Here is a 23,829-nt window from a genome sequence, read left to right on the forward strand (position 1 = left end):
AAAAGAAAATACTGCAGATGCTGGAAATCTGAAATAAAAACAGAAAATGCTGGAGATACTCAGCAGGTCAGGCAGTATCTGTGAAGAAAGAAACAGAGTTAACGTTTCAACGATAACTCTGTTTCTCTCTTCACAGATGCTGCCTGACCTGCTGAGTATTTCTAGCATTTTCTGTTTTTATAGCAGAAAACTATGATAGCCACATGTAATATGCCAGGAGGCTGCAGGAAGAATATTAGTACAAAAAGAAAATACTGCAGATGCTGGAAATCGGAAATAAAAACAGAAAATGCTGGAGATACTCAACAGGTCAGGCAGCATCTGTGAAGAGAGAAACAGAGTTAACGTTTCAAGTCAATGATCTTTCATCGACCTGAAACATTAGCTCTGTTTCTCTCTTCACAGATGCTGCCTGACCTGCTGAGTATCTCAGCATTTTCTGTTTTTATCGGAAGAATATTAGGCTCTGTTGTCATTTCACTGTAGTCAGACAAATTGGATCTTCCATTTAAACATCAACTAAAGATCTAAAAGTTAAAAAGATGATCAGTGTGTTTGCTTTGTCTATTATGAGTGCATTTGTGTGTATCCCTGCCAATAGGCTAGATTTATGTGTCTATTCTTAGTCAATGGATGGAAAATCTAGCCCAAAAATAACCAGACAAAATGCTTAACTGTAATGTTTTGAATATTAATGCCTGAACATTTGACCAACATTAGACTGCCAATTTAACTACTTGTAATTTTTTTAATCAAAGTGGTATTTTTTCAATAAAGCACTATTTTGTAGTATTTGGGGGGAATTTTAATCCCAAAAACAGGCGGGTTTGGTTCGGGTGGGAGATTAAAGTGGTAGAAATCTGAATCCCGACCCCAACCCGCTCACTTCTGGTTTTAGCGGAGGTGGGACGGGGTGCGGGCAGCCAACCCACTCCCAGGAGGCGGGTTGGCACTTTAAATATTATAATGAGGCTGCGTGTCTCCAAGTTAAAATCCTGCCCAAAAACTCCATTTGCATAGCTCTTGACCACATCTCTCAGAAATGTCTCAAAGCACTTCACATACAATGAACTACTTTGAACTGCAATGGCTGTTGTTATGTAGGAAAAGTAGCAGTCATTTTGCACATTGCAAGATCCCACATACAACAATGAGATTAATCTATTTTTGGTGGTGTTAATCGAGGGAAGAGTGTTAGCCAGCACACTGGGAAAACTCCCTCCTTCTCCTCAAATGGTGCCATGGGATTTTTAATGTCCATCTGAACCACTAGTACCAGCAGCAGAGCCTCAGTTTAACAATTGACCCAAAAGACGGCACCTCCAATAATACAGGATTCTCTCACTACTATAATGGAGTGTCAAACTAGATTACCTGCTCAAGTCCTGGAATGGGACTTGAACACACAGCCTTCTGACTCAGAAATGAAAGTGCTTTTGGATGCTTTGTACCATGACAAATTAAAATATAAGGACCATCCCACTAAATATAATGGCATCCTGGGGTTCACTTAGCTAGCGCAAGTGCAGCAGAATGGAACTACCCTAGCCCCAAGCCGGAGACCCTGTCCCAAATCCCAATTACCTTTCCCTAGCAAAGGCTTTGACCTTCTTAAGATCTGAAGCTGGCAGGAGATCCACTGAGGGCATAAAGGGCCACATTCCCTCAATAATGTGGAAACCACCCAACCCCAGACAAATTGCCTCGAGGTGGGTGGAAGATCACGGTCCCACCTACAGGAATTTAAAGAGCAACAGCAAATAGGTGGAATCCTGGAATAACCAGTTTGCACCCCAAATTCCTGTTCTCCCAATTTTTGACCTTTCTTAGATATATATAGAATGTAATGAGGCAGTTTCATGTTGATCAATGAGTATAACTTGCATATGAATAGCATAGAAAATTCAAATCTTTTTAAGTCCTGTCTAAAAGTAACTGAGAGATTATTACACGTATTAAGCATTCTATTCCTTTGAAACAGTGTAGTAGTATGCACGCAGCCTGTGTTCCACAGTGACAAATCCTGGCCGTTCATTAGCTCTGGAGAGACAAAAGAGAAAATGCACAATAACTATACTTCGAAATAAGTTAACCTGGCAGCAGATTTGTCACTTCATTTACACAAAGCCTTCCCCAGCTGTAGGTTCTGACTCCTGCTATTGGCAGATTGAATAGATGACATCAAATTACAATCTGCGCTAGATTTTTGGACCGATGGTGGTAAGTTGTCACTCGGCGATTTTCTTCACTCCATCACCGGCGGCCGTGCCTTCAGCTGCCTTCGGCCCTAAGCTCTGGAATGCCCTCCCTAAACCTCTCCGCCTCTCTACCTCTCTCCCCTCCTTTAAGAAGCTCCATAAAACCTACCTCTTTGGCCAAGCTTTTGGTCGCTTGTCCTAATATCTCTTTATGTGGCTCAGTGTCAAATTTTGTCTGATAATCGCTCCTGTGAAGTGCCTTGGGACTTTTACTAAGTTAAAGGTGCTTTATAAATGCATGTTGTTGTTGTTGTTGTAGTAAGGTATATGGTATAAGAGTCCCATTATTTATGTTCTTTATTATCTGTGAAAATTGTCATGGATAATGCTTGCCAGAGGGTTTTCGCTGCATCTGCTGTAAGATCAGCTGGTGCTTGAACAGCTGACTCAAAACTCCCCTGCAATCCTGCTGGACCCAAAAGACATGGCCAATTAGCTTGCCCAATTACAACTATGATACAAGTTGAAAATTACCCCATAGCCTTTGAGGTGAAGTGTTGTGGAAACCCCGGAAAGGCAACTTACACAGCGTCTACAATGTTTTTCTGGGCTCTTCCACCTGAGTTTAGGCCTGATGAGCGGAAGAGCCCCTGAAGAAATTCACCCCCTAAGAGTCTTCAAAAGAACTCTTACTTCTTTGTGCCTTTAGTTACTTCTTCTAACTTCTTTCCTATGTTCACTGCTCTCCCTGTAAAGAGGCTTGGGCTGCTTTGTTACATGAAGGTGCCATGCAAAGGTGTTGAATGGAACCTTGGTTGATGCAGGATTGCTAGAGATGGGTTCATGCTGCCTTACTTCTGTGTTAGTGGACTTTCAGGGGAGTATTTGTGACTAACTCTCTTAGGTCTAGTGACTGCAGCCATGGGTGGGCACATGAGGAAACTTTGAGCTGATAGACCAACTGATAGATTAACTGTTCTAATAGCAGCTGATCTAGCTGGCAGGAGCTGAGTAACCCAAGAGAGTCCTGCTAGGCCATCTTAATTATCCACCAATTTCCACTGTGTGCTATGGGTCCATGCCCACTAGGAATTGGGTTGAGATTATTCAGTCATTTCACGAAGGAAACATTCCATCCATTTTTTCCATGGAAAAGCCCCAGTGGCAGCTAAGTGTACAATTTCTTCATTTTTCTGGGGTTTTCTTTTAGTGAGTTTTGATGCCTGTGCATTGGAGGCCTACGATTAGGCTAGACTTGACTTTCAATACCCAGTGGGATAGAAATTCCTCTCTTCATAATTAACACATTCAGGTAAAATTTGTCTTTTAAAAAAGTCGGTAACTTGATTATTCCAAATGCATTATTGACTTTATAACAGCAGAGGAGTTTTACTGAACACCTTACCATTGTTCCAAATATCTAACAGAAGAAGATATGTAACTATTAATAAACCCTTTGAGTGATTAACTTCCTCTGTAACCCTCAGAATATGCTTAAGTTTTGTATCATGCAACTACTGTAGATGTGATAATAACTTCCTATAAATTAAATCAGAGGATAATGGAGAACCACTTCATACTTCTTAATCAGCAATATCTAGAATAACCTAAGAAAGCAGAGGTTGTATAATAACCCACCAAAGGTCTATATAACATTGCTTAAAAAAAGTCACCCATACATAGCTTATGATTTATGCTAGATTAAAAATTCAACTGAAACAAGGGGAAAGGACTCACTTAAACGTCCAACATTCTCGCATCAATTCATACATTTCAGCAGGACATTTGGCTGGAGCATCCAGTCGCCCGCCCGATTCGATCATTTGTAATACTTCTTGGCCTTTCATTCCCTGTACAGACAAATCAAAGACATACACAGACTCTTAAGACATGTTGTAAACAAATATAATGAACAACTAGACAGGTGTACAAAAGCAAAATACTGCAGATGCTGGAAATCTGAAATAGAAACAGAAAATGCTGGAAATACTCAGCAGGTCAGGCAGCATCTGTGGAGAGAGAAATAGAGTTAACGTTTCAGGTCGATGACCCTTCGTCAGTTCTGCCTGGCCTGCTGAGTATTTCCAGCATTTTCTGTTAACTCGAGAGAGCCCACAGGTTTCCAGATGAAGCTCTAGAGGTATTGATTTTCAGGGTGGAGTGGAGGTGGGTGGTCCTATACCTGTAAACTGGCAGAAGGCCCTCACCCTACACATCCTAAACCATGTGGTGTGAGATTGCGGACCATGTCACAGATTACACTGTGGTCCCGCCCAGTGCAGGAAGAAGTTTAACGACCTCACATGGATGGTTAAGGTGAGTGAAGGTTTTAGTAAATGCCGTATCCCACCATCTGCACCACAAGCCTCACACACTGCTCAATGCGCCACACTCCCAGCACTCACATACCAACGATCTCTACCTATCACCACCCATACCTCACTATCAGAGCTTCACTTCACCCTCACAAGCTTACCACTGCTGCAATCACACCCACATCTCACACCTTGCACACACTGACAGCTATTCAACTATAGCAGGCACATCACTCAAACACATTGTACTCAACACTTCTCTTTCTCTTGCAGGCCAAGCTGGCACATAATCACCATGGGCAGCAACAGACAGGCGGGGCCAGGCAGACACACAAGAACTAAGTCAGCTGGAGTACTCCAGATCAATGGGTGCCACGTTTTCGATGCCGTGGCAACCGGCGATGTTGAATCCCTTGGGGACAACAACAGTATGTTCATTCCTAATCCTTCTTCTCACATCCCACTACCCCCTCATCCCATAATTTTTTCTCAATTTCAAGCTACTCATGCTGTATGCATGCATTTCTGGCTCCCCCCCCACCACCCCCCGCCCCTCCCACTCCACTCCCCTCACCATAACCTGACTCTTGTGCCTTTCTGCTTTCAGATAATCAACAAGCACCTGAGAAGCCTGTCTCCAAGGGCACTAGAGAGAGTGAGGGGAGGGGGAGGAAAGAAGAGGAGGAAGAAGATATCATGTCACTGCATCTGTTACTTGCAGATACCAGCTCAGAAACTGGCACTAATAATAATAATAATAATAATCAACTTTATTGTCATTGTTAGTGCACAAGTGCAGTACAATGAAATGTAGGTGAACTTCAGAGGCTAGTGTAGAAGCGGGATCTGCACAGGGTGAGACACCGGGCACGAGTGGGTTGCAGCAAGGCCAGGGGCCAGCTCCCCGAAGAGCGAGTTCATGCATGAATTCTGCTGCACAGGACTCAGATGAAGACCTCGATGGGGAGGCCTTCAGAAGAAGGGTGATAGGCATGCTCACAGAATTGATGGGTGCAATGTCAAGCCTGCCAGAGAGCCTCTTGGCAATGTCAAGGAACGTGAAAGAGTCTGCCTCCAACATTGCGCAGAGCATGGAGCCCAGGATTTCCAGCCTGGAAATGACGGTACACTCCGAGAGAGACTGTGTCGACCCAGACGTGGTGGTGAGCATGATGGGTGATGTCACAGCTTCCATTGCAGGCAGAAGCGACCCAATGTCTTAGTGCTGCAGTGGAAGCTCTCATGCAGTTTCTGCTTGGTGCTATCGGAACTCACAACTGCTCTCATGCAGTCTCACCCAAGCTCAGACTGATTCATGCAGTCTCAGCTTAAAGCCACGCAAGCTCTAACTGCTGCCATTGTAGCTGGGTTTACCACCGTCGACCGGAGCTTGCAGGTTGTTGCAGCAGGCCAGCAATATGTGCTCCAACAGATTGTTAGTACTGCTGATGCGCCGCCCTGGGGAGTGGCAGTGGGTCAGTGGAGTAGGACCCTGCTGTCCTCTCTCAGGATGACAGTGTTCCCGTTCCCACCACTGCTACTCCGCCATTGCCCTTGCCATTGCCTATCAGCCAGTCAGCACAGGCTGCTGCCACCCATGCGGAGGTGGTGCAGTCAACAGCCAGGCCTTCTAGCTTCAGAGCTGTTCGAGGTCATCTGCAAGGCCATCTGAAGTCTCCCGCATGGAAACTCAGTAGCATTCCACCAGCCATGCTGCAGCCACTGGGGGAGCACTGCGTATCAGCACTGGGACAGGAAAGGGCACCCGAACATCAGGCACTAAGGTGTTAGATATCAGTGGCGTCCAAAATGTATATGGTTATGTGGATAAAATTGTGATGCGAATAATGCTGTGTTAACAAGATGGTATTAGAAATGGTGACAAGTATTAGAATAACTAGATAGATGCTTAGAATCTGCTTATGTTTTGGTTCCCACCGGATGTTATAACATTTTGCACCGTGACGGTCACATATGACGGTCACATATACCAAAATTCCCTGGACACTGGAGAGGTCCCAGCAGATTGGAAAACCGCTAATGTAACACACCTATTTAAGAAAGGAGGGAGACAGAAAGCAGGAAACTATAGACCAGTTAGCCGAGCATCTGTCGTTGAGAAAATGCTGGAGTCCTTCATTAAGGAAGCTGTAGCAGGGCATTTAGAAAAACATACTGCAGTCAAACAGAGTCAGCATGGTTTTAGGAAAGGGAAATCATGTTTAACAAATTTGCTGGAGTTCTTTGAGGATGTAACAAGCAGGGTGGACAAGGGTGAGCCAGTGGATGTGGTGTATTTGAATTTCCAGAAGGCATTCGATAAGGTGCCACATAAAAGGTTACTGCATAAGATAAGAGCTCATATATATTAGCATGGATAGAAAATTGGCTAACTAACAGAAAGCAGAGAGTCGGGATAAATGGGTCATTTTCTGGTTGGCAAACGGTTACTAATGGGGTGCCACAAGGATCGGTGCTGGGACCCCAACTATTTACAATCTACATTAATGACTTGGATGAAGGGATCGAGTGTAATGTAGCCAAGTTTGCAGATGATACAAAGATGGGTGGGAAAGCAAGTTGTGCAGAGGACTCAAAGAATCTGCAAAGAGATATAGACAGGCTAAGTGAGTGGGCAAACATTTGGCAGATGGAGTATAATGTGGGAAAGTGCGAGGTTATCCACTTTGGCAGGAAAAATAAAAAAGCAAACTACTATTTAAATGGGGAGAGGTTACAAAATGCTACGGTTCAGAGGGACCTGAAGGTCCTTGTGCATGAAACACAAAAAGTTAGCATGCTGGTACAGCAAGTAAGCAAAAAGGCAAATGGAATGTTGACCTTTATTTCAAGGGGGTTGGATTATAAAAGCAGGGAAGTCCTGCTACAAGTGTACAAGGTATTGGTGAGACCACACCTTGAGTACTGAGTACAGTTTTGGTCTCCTTATTTAAGGAAGGATATACTTGCATTGGAGGCAGTTCAGAGACGATTCACTAGATTAATTCCAGAGATGAGGGGTTTGACTTATGAGGAAAGGTTGAGCAGGCTGGGCCTCATTGGAATTTAGAAGAACGAGAGGTGATCTTATCAAAACATATAAGATACTGAGGGGGCTCGACAGGGTAGATGCAGAGAGGATGTTTCCCCTCATGGGGAAATCTAGAACTTGGGGGCACAGTCTCAGAATAAAGGGTCGCCCATTTAGAACTGAGATGAGGAGGAACTTCTCTCAGAGGGTCGTAAATTTGTGGAATTCTCTGCCCCAGAGAGCTGCGGAGGCTGGGTCATTAAATACATTTAAAGTGGAGGCAGACAAATTTTTGCAAGGTAAGGGAGTGAAGGGTTATTGGGAGTGGGCTGGGAAGTGGCTTTGAGCCCTAGATCAGCCATGATCTTATTGAATGGCGGAGCAGGCTCGAGGGACCAAGTGGCCTATTCCTGCTCCTATTTCTTATGTTCTTATGACCTTGTTTCCAGGCTAGCGGTCTGCTGTTTGTATGCTAGGAACGTTGTTTTATGTATCTTTAATTTGACCAACCAAGGCCCAATGCCTATGTTTCTTCCATTATTGCTAATAACCATATTATAATGCTAAGTTAGAATTTTGACCTTGTTTAGCAAAACTGCTTTAAAATGCGTAAGTTAACCAGTGTATGAGAATAGAATAGAAGATAGCTTTGGGAATTTAATGATTCATTCCATGGTACAATAGTCTGATAATGAAATAGTTAGTTTTGCATAGCTTACGCTACATGAACAGCATGAACATAAATAACTGATAACAAGCAGTTATGAACATCTGATGGCCGAGAATAGTATGTTTGATTCCAAACTAGGGAGGATAGGGACAAGGGAGATAAGAGAAATTCCAATGGGTAGGCCTTCAAAATGTATAAACAATAAAGCATGTGTAATGATTGTGAAGACCCCTCCTAGAGGGAGGATCTTCACCTCCTAAGTTTAGACAAAGAACTCGGCGTGCCATTGGACACCTTTGTTTAGGAAGAGCCCTTACAGGCTAAATGGTCCTGTCCATATTTTACATCAGGCCCACCCCTAAAAGAGAGTGTAAGAGAAAGACCTGAAAAGCCCTTAGCACAGACGGTGGAGGGGAGAGCCATACAAGAGTGGGGCTGGTCTAACACTCTTCCGGGAGCGAACTCAACCCATTCTTGGAGGTTCTAGACGAGAGGGAGAAAGGCCGTAAACTGGGGAACTGTTCGTACATGCCAGCTGTCTGTCCTATTGGGATCGGTACCAGCAGCTTGTCACAATCGTATGTTTTTTGCTGTATAACTAGTGTGTTATATTCTGTCTTAAACTCTGATTAAACACAATATTCCCACCATATTGGTTTGCGGTCAATCCTAAAAGACCAGAGATAAGCTAACATCAACAAATTGGCTAATCTCAACAAGGGATTGCACAACAGTGATTAATTAATAGTATTAATTTAAATATATGTGATTTGATTATTGATAAATGTGTTCATTTGGTTTGGAATCTTTTGTGGTGTCTCTCATTTCAGCTTTGTGCTCAGGAGGACGCTGTGATATTCCATGAGACAAGGATGGTATGATGTGGTTGCGGTGAGCTACGGGGATCTGGGGTTTCAATCATGTGAATCGGAGTCTGATGAGCCGTTCATGGACAGCCTGTCCAAATGGACGATTGGCTGCCTGCCACCTCCCTCCTCCCTCCTCTTCCTCTTCCTCTTCATCCTCCTCCTCATCCTCCTCTCCCTCGTCTTCTTCCTGAGGTGGTCCCGCAATCCCTGGTGGTAAGGGCTGCGCCCTCATGATGGCCAAGTTGTGAAGCTTGCAGCAGACCACCGCAAAATGGGACACCCGCTCCGCCGAGTACTGGAGGGCTCCTCCCAAGCGGCCAAGGCAGTGGAACCATTGCTTTAGTAGCCCGATGGTCTGCTCGATGATGTTCCTGGTGGAAGCATGGCTCCTCATTATACCAGTTCTGGCCACGAGTGTTGGGGTTGCGGAGGGGAGTCATGAGCCAGGTGCAGAGCAGATAGCCCTCGTCTCTGAGCAGCCACCCTCGAGTTTGCTATGGTGGCTGGAAGATTGCTGGCACACTGGTCTGGCGCAGGTTGAAGGCATCATGGCTTCTTCCAGGATAGCGTGGTTACACACCAACTGCACATTAAGTGAGTGGTAGCCTTTGCAGTTACGGAAGATCTCAGGATTGTTGATGGCACCCTGCTCCATGGGGAAGCCCACTATCCTGGCAAAGCCACATGCACACTTGTCCTGCTTCTCTCTGCTTAGAGAAAACCCAACGTAGTCCATTCTGGTGTAGAAAGCCTCAGTGACCTCCCAGATGCAGCAATGGACGGCAAACTGGAAGATGTTAGCTATGTCTCCTGCTGCAGACTGGAAGGATCCACTGGCACAGAAATTGAGGGTCATGGTTACCTTGAGGGCCACTGACAGCACCATCGTTGACCTGCTCTGAGGCTGCAGGTCTGGTTCCAAGAGGTGACAGAGTCTGTGAACACCTCCTTGGTGAAGCGGAGCCTCCTAATACACTGCTCCTGGCTTAAGTGCAGGTAGGAGAAGTGCTGTCGGAGGATCCTAGGTGGGTAAGGTTTCCTGTTGAGAGCCTTCATGGCCATCCTCTTTCTCCCTCTGCGCGCGTGTTCCCGTCTTCCTCGCTGCCTCCACTCCCCCTGCCGTAGATCCTGGAGGGCAAGGTCGACTGCCAGTACAGTCCCCATGACTGTGAGCAAGTGTTGTGAGCAGAATCCTTTAAAAAATAATGAATGAGTTCTGCACTTACAACAACACCCCCTGTTACCAAAGAACCTTGAAAGAAGTAAAGAAAACTGTTGGAGTTGCAGAAAGTAGCACAGAGCCACTCAAACTGCATAACCATGTCAGGTGCAACTGATTGTTGATGATCCCTTTAAATATTGCTGCTGCAGCCTCCTTCCTGCTGTTCAATGCCTGCTCTCCCTGTCATTAGACATGCCAGGAAATTGAATGGTGACATCGAATGCTGCAGATCGGGCATCCAGTGAGTGTTGTATATTCACTGATGTCATGATTTCGTTGATTTAAATCCCTCCAGCGATCATGTTTACTGTCAGTGCTACCGGCCCTTGCAAAATGGTGCCTGCCGCAGGAGCCGTCACCAGCTGGTGGAAGAGCGCTGGCCGCTGTTTTTTCGACATTTCTTGGTGTTAATGGGTGGCGCAAACCACCCAAATTTTTAGACCACAGTATTCAACCTTAGGATGTAGAAGGAAGGTCACCAGATCTGGTGTCGATGTTCTACCATCGACAGATCATTGTTTTACAAATTCTTTCTAATTCTTGTCTGTGGGCCCAGTCCAACCTCTTCTGTTCTGACGATGCCACCTTCCATACTAGTGCTTCCGACATGTCTTCCTTTTTCCTCAACCGAGGATTCCCTTCTACCGTGGTTGACACGGCACTTGACCGTGTCCGTTCTATTTCCTGCACTTCTGCCCTCACTCCTGCCCCTCCCTCCCGGAACCACGATAGAGTTCCCCTTGTCCTCACCTTTCACCCCACCAGCCTCCACATTCAACGGATCATCCTCCGCCATTTCCGCCACCTCCAACGTGATCCCACCACCAAACACATCTTCCCCTCACCACCCCTTTCAGCATTCCGAAGGGACTGCTCCCTCCGCGACACCCTAGTCCACTCCTTAATCACCCCCAACAGCCCTTCTCCTTCACCTGGCACCTTCCCGTGCAAGCGCAGGAAAGCAGTGACAGGATCGGACAAAGTCAAAATGGATTTACAAAAGGTAAATCATGCTTGACTAATCTACTGGAATTTTTGGAGGATGTAACTGGTAAAATAGATAAGGGAGAACCAGTGGATGTGGTGTATTTGGACTTTCAGAAGGCTTTCGATAAGGTCCCGCATGAGAGGTTAGCGTGCAAAATTAAGGCACATGGGATTGGGGGCAAGGTATTGACTTGGATAGAGAACTGGTTGGCGGACAGAAAGCAAAGAGTTGGAATAAACGGGTCGTTTTCCGAGTGGCAGGCAGTGACTAGTGGGGTACCGCAAGGATTGGTCCTAGGACCCCAACTGTTCACAATATATATTAATGATCTGGACGAGGGAATTGGATGTAATATCTCCAAATTTGCAGACGACACAAAGCTGGGTGGAAGGGTATGCTGTGAGGAGGATGTCATGAAACTCCAGTACGATTTGGACAGGTTGGGTGATTGGGCAGAAACATGGCAAATGCACTATAATGTGGATAAATGTGAGGTTATCTACTTTGGTGGCAAAAACAGGAAGGCAGATTATTATTTCAATGGCAATAGATTGGGAGAAGGGGAAGTGCAAAGAGACCTGGGTGTTCTTGTGCACCAGTCGCTGAAGGTAAGCATGCAGGTGCAGCAGGCGGTTAAGAAGGCAAATGGTATTTTGGCCTTCATAGCAAGAGGGTTCGAGTACAAGAACAAGGATGTCTTGCTGCAGTTGTACAGGGCCTTGGTGAGACCGCACCTTGAGTATTGTGTGCAGTTTTGGTCACCTTACCTGAGGAAGGACGTTCTTGCCATGGAGGGAGTGCAGCGAAGATTCACCAGGCTGATACCTGGGATGGCAGGAATGACTTACGAGGAGAGATTGTGTCAATTGGGCTTATACTCACTGGAGTTTAGAAGATTGAGAGGGGATCTCATCGAAACCTATAAAATTCTGTCAGGTCTGGACAGACTAGATGCAGAAAGGATGTTTCTGATGGCCGGGGAGTCCAGAACCAGGGGTCATAGTCTAAGGATAAGGGATAAGCCATTTAGCACTGAAATGAGGAGGAATTTCTTCACCCAGAGAGTGGTGAACCTGTGGAATTCTCTGCCACAGAGGGCGGTGGAGGCCAGTTCATTAAATATATTCAAGAAAGAGTTGGATATATTTCTTGAGGCTAAAGGGATCAAGGGATATGGGGAGAAGGCAGGGACAGGGTACTGAATTTGGATGATCAGCCATGATCTCATTGAATGGCGGAGCAGGCTCGAAGGGCCGAATGGCCTACTCCTGCTCCTATCTTCTATGTTTCTATGTATGCAACACATGCCCTTTTACCTCCTCCCTTCCCACTGTCCAGGGTCCCAAACACCCCTTCAAGGTGAAACAGCGATTTACGTGTACTTCTTGCAATTTAATATACTGTATTCGCTGCTCACGATGCGGTCTCCTCTACATTGGGGAGACCAAACGCAGATTGGGTGACCGCTTTGCGGAACACCTCCATTCAGTCTGTAAGGGTGACCCTGAGCTTCCGGTCGCCTGTCACTTTAATTCACCGCTTCACTCCCACTCTGATCTCTCTGTCCTCAGGCTATTGCATTGCTGCAATGAAGCTCAACGTAAGCTCGAGGAACAGCACCTCATCTTTCGATTGGGCACTTTGCAGCCTGCCGGACTCAACGTTGAGTTAACCAATTTCAGATAATAATCCCTGCCCCCATTTTTCATGCAGTATGATTTTTGCCATTCCCATTTGCAACATTTTATCTTTCCTGCCTCTTACAAAAGCACAGGGTGTTCTTTCTATTCCTTCCTCCCCTCCTAACCACCGCCCCCCCCGTCTCTGCACCTGCTTAATATCTGTTACATCTCCAGCTTTTTCCAGTTCTGATGAAGGGTCCCTGTTGTGTATGTACCTTTAAGAGAATAACTGGTCTCCGACTGCACTACCGGCAGTGACCACCCCTGTATAAAAGGCGCTAGAGAGCCTCTGTTTGTTAGTTTTCACTATTGACTTCCACCAGTAAAGACTTGTTTGTTTTCACTCCTGCTGGTCCGTGTCTCAATCATTCACGGACTTAATACTGGCGACGAGTAAGAAACGAACTTACCTGCAACTCGGCAGCACCTCAGCCGACGTTGTTGAAGGTCGGAGCCAGAAGAAAAGAAAAAAAATAGAGTCGAAAGAAACTCGGGAAATGGGCGTCGACCGTCAATCATCGGTTTGAAAACTTGCAGGAGAGACTTTCCAGAGCCAGGTTGGGTTCCTCGGTCTGTGGTTTCCCAGCTAATCGGGCTGGTGGCAGGTAGTGCTCTGATCCTTCCTGGGCTGCGGCGGGCTGAAGCTTGATCGGGTGGCTTTTCAACGGGGCCGGGCAGCGAGTTGGGAAGCAAAGAGAGAGAGAGAGGGTGGAGCACACAGGGCGTGGCCGGTGCTTCGAAGCCGGGCAGCGTTCGGACCTAAGAAGAGGGAGGGAAGTGTCCCAGAGGGTCCGCTCCACGACGGGAAAATAATAAAAGAAAAAGAATCAATATTTAACGCGCAAGAAACCATGGAAAGCAGCGCTAACAACAGCGGGGAAGAAGGCAAAGCGCGGGAGGCGCCATTTTGTTAAATCGGGGAAGAAGGCAAAGCGCGGGAGGCACCATTTTAGATTTGCAAGATGCCGAAGACTGGCTGTATCACTGCTTTTGATAATACATTAGAGGACTGGACCACGTATGTGGAAAGAGTCGAGGTATATTTCGAGGCAAACGAAATAGCGGAGGGGAAAAAGGCATTGATATTGCTAAACTTAATGGGCGCTAGAACGTACGGCCTATTGCGGGACCTGATTACTCCAGCCAAACCAAAGGCAAAGAGTTTTAACGAAATTGTTGCTGTCCTACAGGAACACTTAAACCCTGCACCGCTGTTGATAGCAGAAAGATTTAAATTCCACAGGAGAACTCAGCACAAAGATGAGAGCAATGCTGAGTATCTTATGGAACTACGCAAGCTATCAAAGCACTGCCAGTTCGGAGCAGGACTGGCAGATACCCTACGGGACAAATTTGTCTGTGGACTCCTGAGTGAAGGAACACAGAAGAAGTTACTCTCAGAAAAAGAGCTGACGCTAGATAAGGCTTTCAGCGTGGCAGTATCATATGAAGCAGCAGTCAGGGGAGCTGCAGAAATTCAACAAAAACCACAGGAATATGGGACCCACGAAATGACACGGGGATTTGCAAAATGTTATCGCTGCGGCAGAACTAACCATGACCAGAAGGACTGCTGGTCCAAAGACAAAATATGCAGACAATGCGGGAAGATTGGACACATTGCACGAGTTTGCAGGTCTGGGAAGAAGACCAGCGACAACAAAAAGGCTACTAAGGAACCGTACAAGAAAGTACAAAAGACGACAGACAGTAGTTCCGAAGACCAGATGAACGATAGTGAATCCGGAAACCGGAGACTAAGCTGTCTCAAACTTCACAATGTAATCGCAAAAGAGGATCACCGAACCATTTGGGTCACCCTCACGATAGCAGGGTCCCAAGTTAAAATGGAATTGGATACAGGATCAGCGCTAACCGTCATGAATCGACGAGACTACGAGCGGCTATTTTCACACATACCCTTGAGAGAGACATCCATCGTCTTGACGACGTATACGGGGCAAAAAGTATACCCCAGAGGAAAAATAAGGGTGCCTGTCGAATACAATGGCAAGAAAATACGGAAATTGTATCTCTACATACTGCCAAATGGTGGACCACCGTTATTGGGACAGGAATGGATCAGGAAGATAAACTTAGATTGGCATTCCATTCATGCAATGACGGTGGATGGTAAAAAAAGATGAAGACGTCACTCCTGGACGATTGTCAACAATCTTAACTAACAACAAAAAGGTATTTCAACAAGAACTGGGCATGCTTAAAGGCGTAACCGCCTCGATAACAATAGAAGAGAATGCAGTTCCCAAGTTTTTCAAAGCAAGGCCGGTACCATATGCAATTCGCCCAGCCGTCGAGGCAGAGCTGGAGAATCTGGAGAAGGCGGGCGTGTTGTCTAAGGTCGACTGGAGCGAGTGGGTGACACCCATCGTTCCTGTCATGAAGAAAACGTTAAGCAATAAGTCCGGGGAGCCAAGGAAGATTTGCATCTGTGGGGATTTCAAGGTGACGGTGAACCCTGTCCTTCACACAGTACAATATCCTCTTCCAAGGATAGAAGACATCTTCGCCTCACTGACTGGAGGGAAGCGTTTTACAAAAATTGACCTAGCACAAGCATATTTGCAGATGGAGGTTGAAGAGTCGTCTAGGAAGTATCTCACGATAAACACTCACAAAGGTCTTTACCAGTATCATCGATTGGTATTCGGAGTAGCATCGGCTCTGGCGATATGGCAAAGAGCGATGGAACAAGTCCTGCAAGGGATTCCGGGGACTCAGTGTTACTTGGACGACATCCTTGTAACAGGTGAAGATGACAGTGAACACCTTAACAACCTAGAACAGGTGCTCACTAGACTACGGGAACATGGGCTGCGAGCCAACCGCCCCAAGTGCGAATTTTTTAAGAAACAGATATCGTATTATGGCCACGTGATTGATGAAGAGGGGTTACATAAGTCCCCTGACAAAATTGAAGCGGTTGTTAAGGTCCCAGCGCCTGAAAATGTGTCGCAACTGAGGTCATTCCTCGGGTTGGTGAATTACTATCATAAGTTTTTGCCGAATTTGTCGACAATTTTGCACCCACTGAATGCCCTGCTACGAATGGGGGTAGCATGGAAATGGAGCGAAGATTGTAAGCGTGCTTTTCAGAAGAGTAAGGACTTAATCACTTCAAGGGAATTATTGGCTCACTACAACCCAGCACTGCCAATCAGGCTGGCGTGTGATGCGTCTCCCTACGGCATTGGGGCGGTACTGTCACATAAATTCCTTGATGGTTTAGAGAGGCCGATAGCTTTTGCGTCACGCTCGTTAACTACTGCCGAGCGTAACTACGCCCAGATTGACAGAGAAGCCCTCAGCCTAGTGTGGGGGGTGAAGAAGTTCAATCACTATCTGCACAGTCAAAAATTTACTCTACTAACCGATCATCAACCTCTTGTCTCCATTTTCAACCCTCAAAAGGGCGTACCGATAATGACGGCACAACGGCTGCAGAGATGGTCCCTTTTCCTAGGGGCACACCAATATGACATCGAGTACAAAGGAACTAAACAGCATGGAAATGCTGATGGATTGTCTCGCCTACCGTTGCCGACGGTGGAAGAAGAAGACCTTGCAGTGGATCCAATGGAGTTATTCCACTCGACCATAGTCGAATGTCTCCCTGTGACGAATGCAAACATAGAAAAGGAAACACGGAATGACCCGACACTATCACGGGTGTATGATTTAACGGTGAAGGGATGGCCAGCACATGGCGAACCACTGCTGCCAACATTCTCGCCGAGAAGAGAACAGCTGTCAGTGTGCAGAGGAACCTTGATGTGTGGATCCAGAGTAGTAATTCCACCTAAGTTGATGGATAGAGTACTCAATGAGCTTCATGAGGGTCATCTGGGTGGGGTAAAAATGAAGAACTTAGCCAGAGCGTTTGTGTGGTGGCTGGGAATCGATAGAGAAATCGAAGAGATGACCAAGACCTGTGCAGGATGCCAGAAGGTCCAAAATGCCCCACCACAAGCTCCTCTGCATCCATGGGAGTGGCCCTCATCTCCATGGCAACGGGTGCATATTGATTTTGCTGGTCCCTTCATGGACTCGATGTTTTCAATTGCGGTGGATGCACATTCAAAGTGGCCAGAGGTAATAAAAATGTCCTCAACCACCACGGAAAAAACTATCAGTTTTGCGAACCATATTCGCCAGGAATGGGCTGCCTGAACAGATTTGCTCTGACAATGGACCACAGTTTGTGTCTGAAGAGTTCCGGAGGTTCTTAAAGAACAATGGTGTTAAGCATTACACATCTGCCCCATATCATCCAGCCACTAATGGATTGGCCGAGAGGTTTGTCCAAACATTCAAGAAGGCTATCAAGGCAATGTGTACTGAAGATATACCCCTACAACACAAGGTGGACAACTTCTTGTTTGCCTACCGGAATACGACACATGCGGTTACCAACCAAACCCCAGCCATGATGTTCTTCAATCGAAGACTGCGATGCCGCTTGGATTTGGTTAAGCCAAACGTCCGAAGAGATGTGGAGAACAGGCAGTTTCAGAATATGAATGAAAGGCCGACCAGGAGTTTTAAGATAGGTCAACCAGTTTTGGCCCGGGACTACCGCACTGAGAAATGGCAGCCAGGAATGATTTGTACACGGCAAGGATCTCTCATGTATACCGTGGACGTTGGAGAGAGCATTGTGAGACGCCATCCTGACCAGATTCTAGAGTCACTGGAAAACGTCAACTCCACACCACGATCTGATACACCTGGCAATGAAATCGACGTACCAATTGCAGCTACCGCAGAATCGGTGATATTGGAAGATGAACCAAACAACGACATTGATCTCGACTCAACATTGCCAGAAGAACCTGATACCCGAAAGAGGCGTTATCCAGACAGAATCAGGAAGCCTCCTCAAAGACTGAACTTATAATTGCTTAAACTTAACCAATGTATCTAGCAACCATGATTGTGATTGTAATTAGTTATCATTTAGTTGTTAAATGAATGTTATGTACTGTTTATCTAAAAGGGGAGGAATTGTTGTGTATGTACCTTTAAGAGAATAACTGGTCTCAGACTGCAGTACCGGCAGTGACCACCCCTGTATAAAAGGCGCTAGAGAGCCTCTGTTTGTTAGTTTTCACTATTGACTTCCAGCAGTAAAGACTTGTTTGTTTTCACTCCTGCTGGTCCGTGTCTCAATCATTCACGGACTTAACAGTCCCAGACCTGAAACGTTAACTCTGTTTCTCTCTCCACGGATGCTGCCTGGCCTGCTGAGTATTTCCAGCATTTTCTGTTGTTTCTTCAGCTCATTACTGGAATCTCTTAAACAAATGTGGACTGATTTTCTTGCCCCCACCACGCTTCCCCCCCCCACACTGGGTAAAAGACAGACATAATGAACTGAGCACACTCGTAGCACAATAGTGCTGGTTGGGCCTTGTGATAGGAAGCAGGGGCAGAAACAAAAGCACTTCAGGCTTGCAGTTGCACTCCTGTGTGACAGCCTTGGGACCTTTCGGCTGTTGCTGTAAAGGGGAATTATGTGGGCCCATTAAAGACAGATGCAGGTGGGACTATAATGGACAGTAAGGAAATGGGAGACTTGTTAAACACATTTGTATCTGGTTTTTTCACAGTGGAGGTAGAGGACAAAATACAAAATAGTGGTACAAGAGAACCTAAAAGTAAGTCAAGGGGAGGAACTTAATGGATTTAATATAAGTGAAAAATGGTAATGGAGAAAATTGGACTTAAGATAGACAAATCTCCAGGCCCTGATAGTTTCAACCCCAGAATATTAAAAGAAATAGGTGAGGAAATTGTAGATGTATTAGTCATAATTTTGCAAAGCTCTCTCCATTCAAGAACTGTGCCTTTGGATTGGAAAATTACAAATATTACTCAATTTATTTACGAAGGGAAGGAGAGAGAAACCAAGGGGGCAATTCTGCCAGCCCTGGGAAGGCAGGTTTGGAGGCGGGACTGCCGGGAAAATGGCAGAATCTGGGGGTGGGTACCCATCCCATCCCAAACCCGCCTCTATGCCATCTTCCCAGGATGCGGGTACCCCACCTGCGCCAGGTCCCGTCTCCTGGAGGCGGGAAGGGGATTACAGCCATTTAACTGCATGTTAACAGGTAGTTATCAGGCAGTTAAGAGGATTATCTCCATTTTTCCAACAGAGGTGCGGACTTCCCGACGTCGGGAAACCCCGCCAGGGTCAGCAAGGCGAGCAGTGGGTCTGCGGGGGTCAGAGGGGTCCAAAAGTGTGCTGTGGAGGTGAGTGATGGGTGCAAGTGTGGAGAGGTAAGTATGTGATGTGAGTGAAAAGTCTTAGAAAAAGTTTCCTTACCTTTGTTTCTTCCTGCAGGCTTCAATCGTTGGGTATCCGGAGGCTCCGGCATCTCCACGGCAGAGATGACAGAATGGCTGCTGCATTCTCCAATGCAACAGCCATCTGCTTTCTGCTCAGAAAAGAGGTTTGGTGAGTCTTGAATACAAGGACTCACCAAACAACAGACACGGTCAGCGTTTGACAGCTTCTCAGAGACATTCTCTGTCACGGCTTTCCCTTAATTGGCCTCTAAACCCGCTGGGTGGGCTTAACAAGGTCAATCAAGGGAAAGTAGCATGGGTTGGCCACAAGTCGATGGAGGCGGGACTAAAACCCGACAAAGCAGCAGTCGCACCTCCAACGCGCTCCCATTGGCAAAATCACCCCCCAAGTAATTATAGACCTGACAGTTTAACATCAGTTGTGGAGAAGTTACTGGAATCTAATATCAGAGTGACTGAGCACATGGAAAAGTATGAGCTGATCCAAGAGTTGAAATGGATTTCTGAAGGGTAGTTCATATTTGAGTAATCTAGTTGAATTTTTAAGAGGTCACTACCATGGTGGATAGGGGACTGCCCATAGATGTTGTCTATATGGACCTCCAAGGCATTTAATAAGGTTCCTCATAAAAGATTAGTTGAAAAAATGAAAGTGCACAAAATTGGAGGTAACCTTGTGACATGAGTTGGTAATCTATTGGGAGGTAGGAGACAGTAGGGATAAAGGGAATGTTCTCTGGTTGTCAGGATGTTTCAAGTGGTGTTCCCCAGAAATTTGTACTGGGGCCTCAACTTTTCACCATATATATTAACTCGGTTGAAGGAATAGAGAATTGTGTGGGAGACGTTACGGGGCGCAGTAAGTTGTGTAGGTGAGAGCAGGAAGTTACAAAAGGACATAGAAATACTAGGTCAGTGGGCAAAACTATAACAGATGGAGTTCAATGTCGGGAAGTGTGAGGTCATCCACTTTGGATGTCAGAAAGACAAATCAGAATATTTTCTGAATGGTGAGAATCTAGGAATGTGTGGGAGTAAGGGGATTTAGGTGTCCAAGTATACAAATCACTAAAAGCTAGAGCACAGGCACAAAAAGTAAATCAAAATGGCTACTGGAATGTTGGCCTTTATCTCAAGGGAGTTGAAATACAAAAGTGAAGAAGTGGTTCTTCAGTTGTACAAAGCCTTGATCAGACCCCATCTGGAGTCCTGTGTTCAGTTTTGGGTATTTTTATATGCTTATGGAGGGAGTCACAGCACACAGGGAGGACCTCTTCCTTTCCCATGGGAAGAAGAGACCTCCCTAGGAGATCAACACAGCCAGGTTGCACATTGCAGAGGAGGGCACAAGCAGGGATGGGTCAGGAGGACCTGGGTGCAGTGCCGCAAATGTTTCAATGATCTCAGTAGATCAGAAAATGTTAGTACAAAGCCACACTCAACCTCATCCTGCTGTGCCTCTCATCACATCCCCATCACTCTGCCTTCCCTACCCTACTCCTGTACATCCTTGTTCATACCAACTTACTTTGGACTCCACCCATCCCTCTCTATCTATATTATCACATCTCCATCTCACTAGCCACCCTTCACACTCACCCTCATCCTAGTTCAATCATACCTATTAACAACACACAAGGATAGGCACTTGGATGTTTTATGCAATGTTCATATAAAGTTTCTGTTAATGTGCTGTCAAACATTGAAACCTTTATTTTCAACACTTCGCGTTCTTGGACAGATTTGTGTGCACCTTTGGAAGTGGCTTAGCAAGTGTCAGTGAATGGTGAGATATAATGGTACCCCCTGCAATGGTGATGAGTGTGAAAGGATGAGTGGGCATTGTAGGGATGCTTTATGGTGTTGGTGTGGGGTGGTGCCAACCTGGCGCATCATGTGGCAGCCAGGGTGTACAGCATCAAAAGGGAAGTAAATCTAGCCATGGTGAGGCCATCCCTGGCCTCCCAGGCAACAATGTGGTCGGGTGCTGATGCCCTGTGTCCTGTGCAGCATCAGTTGATTGCGGAGAAGGTTGATGTTGTTGTTGGTGCTGCTGGTGTGCCTGATGATGCTGGTGTTGGGGCTGATCGTGGTGGGAATCTGAGGGCCAAGGTGAGAGGGTTTCAAGGGCACCAATGCTGATGGAATAGATGGCAGGTGAAGTAGAGATGACAGAAGTGATCTGTCAATGGTGGGAGAGGTAATGAGGTCAGACTAGATAGAGACTTGTGTAAAGACTTGCAGCATCCTGAATCTGTAGTGGAAATGCAGTTTAGAGAAGCTACTGGTTAAGGGAATATGTCTCAATCAGCTGGGAGCTTTGACTTGACATTTGAAGCTGTCAACTCATCAGCTGATTCAATGACCACTGACCTCCCGCCTCAGCTTCACAGACAAGGCCTAGGCACAGCGGAAAACCAGTGGGCTGGGGAAAAGCCATTGATAAGTGGCTGTAAACAAGCCACTAATGATTTTAATTGCCTCCCCTGCCACTGCTGGTGGGTGGGGGGAGCGGGGCGGGGGGGCGGGGGGTCGAGGACAAGGGAACATAACCGTAAAATCAGAGCCAGGCCATTCAGGAGAGAAGTTAGGAAACACTTCTTCACCCAAAGTGTGGAACTCTCTCCCACAAAAAGCAGCAGATTTTAGCTCAATGAATGGATTGTATTTTGCGTCCCCTACGGGTGCGTATGCGCCCGTAGGGGCCGCGCAAGTGCCGGGTTTAGACATGCGAAGCATTTGCGCTGAAACCCGGCACTTGCGATCTGTCAAGAGTTTTCTTGACAGATCCTCTGCATGTCCAAGAAAAGTGCCTCTGTGGGTGGAGAGTTGAGCTATTTGCACAACTTCTGCCCGCTGAATGACTGTCAAATTCTTACACCTGGTAAAAGCAGGCGTAAGGCCTGCTTTTCCCAGCATAAGAGTTTTAAAAAATAGAAAAATAAAATTTTATCACTCATTTATAAATTCTATATATATTATATATTCTTCAAAAAGGTAAGTTTATTTTTAGCCCCGTAAAAACATTCAATTTTTAAAAAAAAACGTATTTCATGTGTTGGTGTATTTTTTAAGTGATCCCCATTCATACTTTTGACAGTTCTGTACGTATGGACCTGTCAAAAGTATGAATGGGGATTCTCTTCTTTTATTGGTTGGGCCGGGCCACGTGATCCCAGGAGCGCCTATAAACTGCTTGCGCCTCTGGAATATGTGGGACTCTGCCTGCGCGGACCCAGAGAGGCCCAGGAGCGCAAGCCACCATTCCACCCGGGCTACCAGGTACTTTCGTAGAAATTTTGCATGTCAGAGGCGTCCGCCCACAGGAAGCCTCCGATCACAAATGTTGGCCCATAATTTTAAGTCTGAGATTGACAATTTTTTGCTAGACAAGGGTATTAAGGGATATGGAACCAAGGCGGGTGGATGGAGTTAAGATACAGATCAGCCATGATCTTGTTGAATGGTGGAACAGGCTTGAGGGGTTGAATGGCCTACTCCTGTTCCTATGTTCCTGCACTGTTCACGTGTGTGTGCCTCACAAAAAAGGTTAAATAATACAACACAGTCTCAGTTTGTTACATTATTCATTATAAATTGCAGCATAGATTTCAATAGTACCGTGACAACCCAGTAATATATACCTTTGATTTCAGGAAAACACTGCCGTTGGGGCAGGGGTGCACTGGCATGAAAGAAGCAACATTATGATGTTGTATTACAGAGAAAGGAAACTTACTTTGTATGGCTTCAGACCGTAGGAAAATGCTTCCCACATCATCACACCAAAGCTCCAGACATCACTTTTGTTGGAAAACTTGTAGAAGTTAATGGATTCTGGTGCGTACCACTTTATTGGCCATTTGCCTGTACTTTTGGCCTAAAATAAATTTAAAAGATAAAATAAGAAATCATTGAATTTGTAGCATACAGCATCCTTACAAAAAATGAATGTAGTGTCATAATATTCATTATTTGTGTACGCTGCACTTCAGCACTAACATTGATCCCGAGTTCTAGTTATTTTGGAACAGGATGTAATTAATGCTGCTGCTGTTTAACCTGAGAAATGAAGAGGATGGCAGTGAGTGCTCAGAGACTGTGCCAATCTGGAGCATAGAATAAGATCATCATTAACCCATATGAGGCATGTTAGTGTTGGTGAATGGAACACATGTTCTATTCAGTGACCAGATGAATTCTTAATCCAATGTGTCTTCATCAGAAACTCAAGAGAGCACTCACCTTCTCCACTACACCAAGGTATATTTCCTATATTGGTTATTCTTGTGGCCTGTCTTAATCTAGTGTCCATTAGTGCCCATTTTTACACTCTGAACTGGGTTGAGCACAAAACTAACAACCAAAGCACTTCACAAAGGCAAAACAGATACTGAGCAGTAGTAGGAGAAGAAGTGGGACAAGTGACTGAAGGCATGGTCAAAGGAATAGGTTCAGAGGAGGCTTTTGTAGGTTGGGAGAGAGCTAGCAAAGCAGAGGAGTTTTGGAAGAGAATCCCAGAAT

At 45.8% G+C, this 23,829-nt stretch overlaps 1 protein-coding gene across 2 annotated transcripts in view; it reads right to left on the minus strand.

Moving 5' to 3' along the window:
• Positions 1-413: 413 nt before the first annotated feature.
• The window catches only part of syk (spleen tyrosine kinase), a 207,670-nt gene continuing 184,254 nt past the window's right edge, over positions 414-23,829 (minus strand). For both annotated transcript variants that reach the window (XM_085984618.1, XM_085984614.1), the window contains 3 exons: positions 23,045-23,185; positions 3,936-4,048; positions 414-2,040 (listed from right to left, as the gene is read on the minus strand). In XM_085984618.1, the coding sequence (XP_085840744.1) occupies positions 1,965-2,040; positions 3,936-4,048; positions 23,045-23,185 (330 nt within the window). In that variant the 3' untranslated portion in view covers positions 414-1,964. The remainder of the gene's footprint in view (positions 2,041-3,935; positions 4,049-23,044; positions 23,186-23,829) is intronic.

Source organism: Somniosus microcephalus, chromosome 1 (genome assembly GCF_052327205.1).
Source record: "Somniosus microcephalus isolate GS21.2 chromosome 1, FLI_Smic_1.0, whole genome shotgun sequence".
Lineage (NCBI taxonomy): Eukaryota > Metazoa > Chordata > Chondrichthyes > Squaliformes > Somniosidae > Somniosus > Somniosus microcephalus.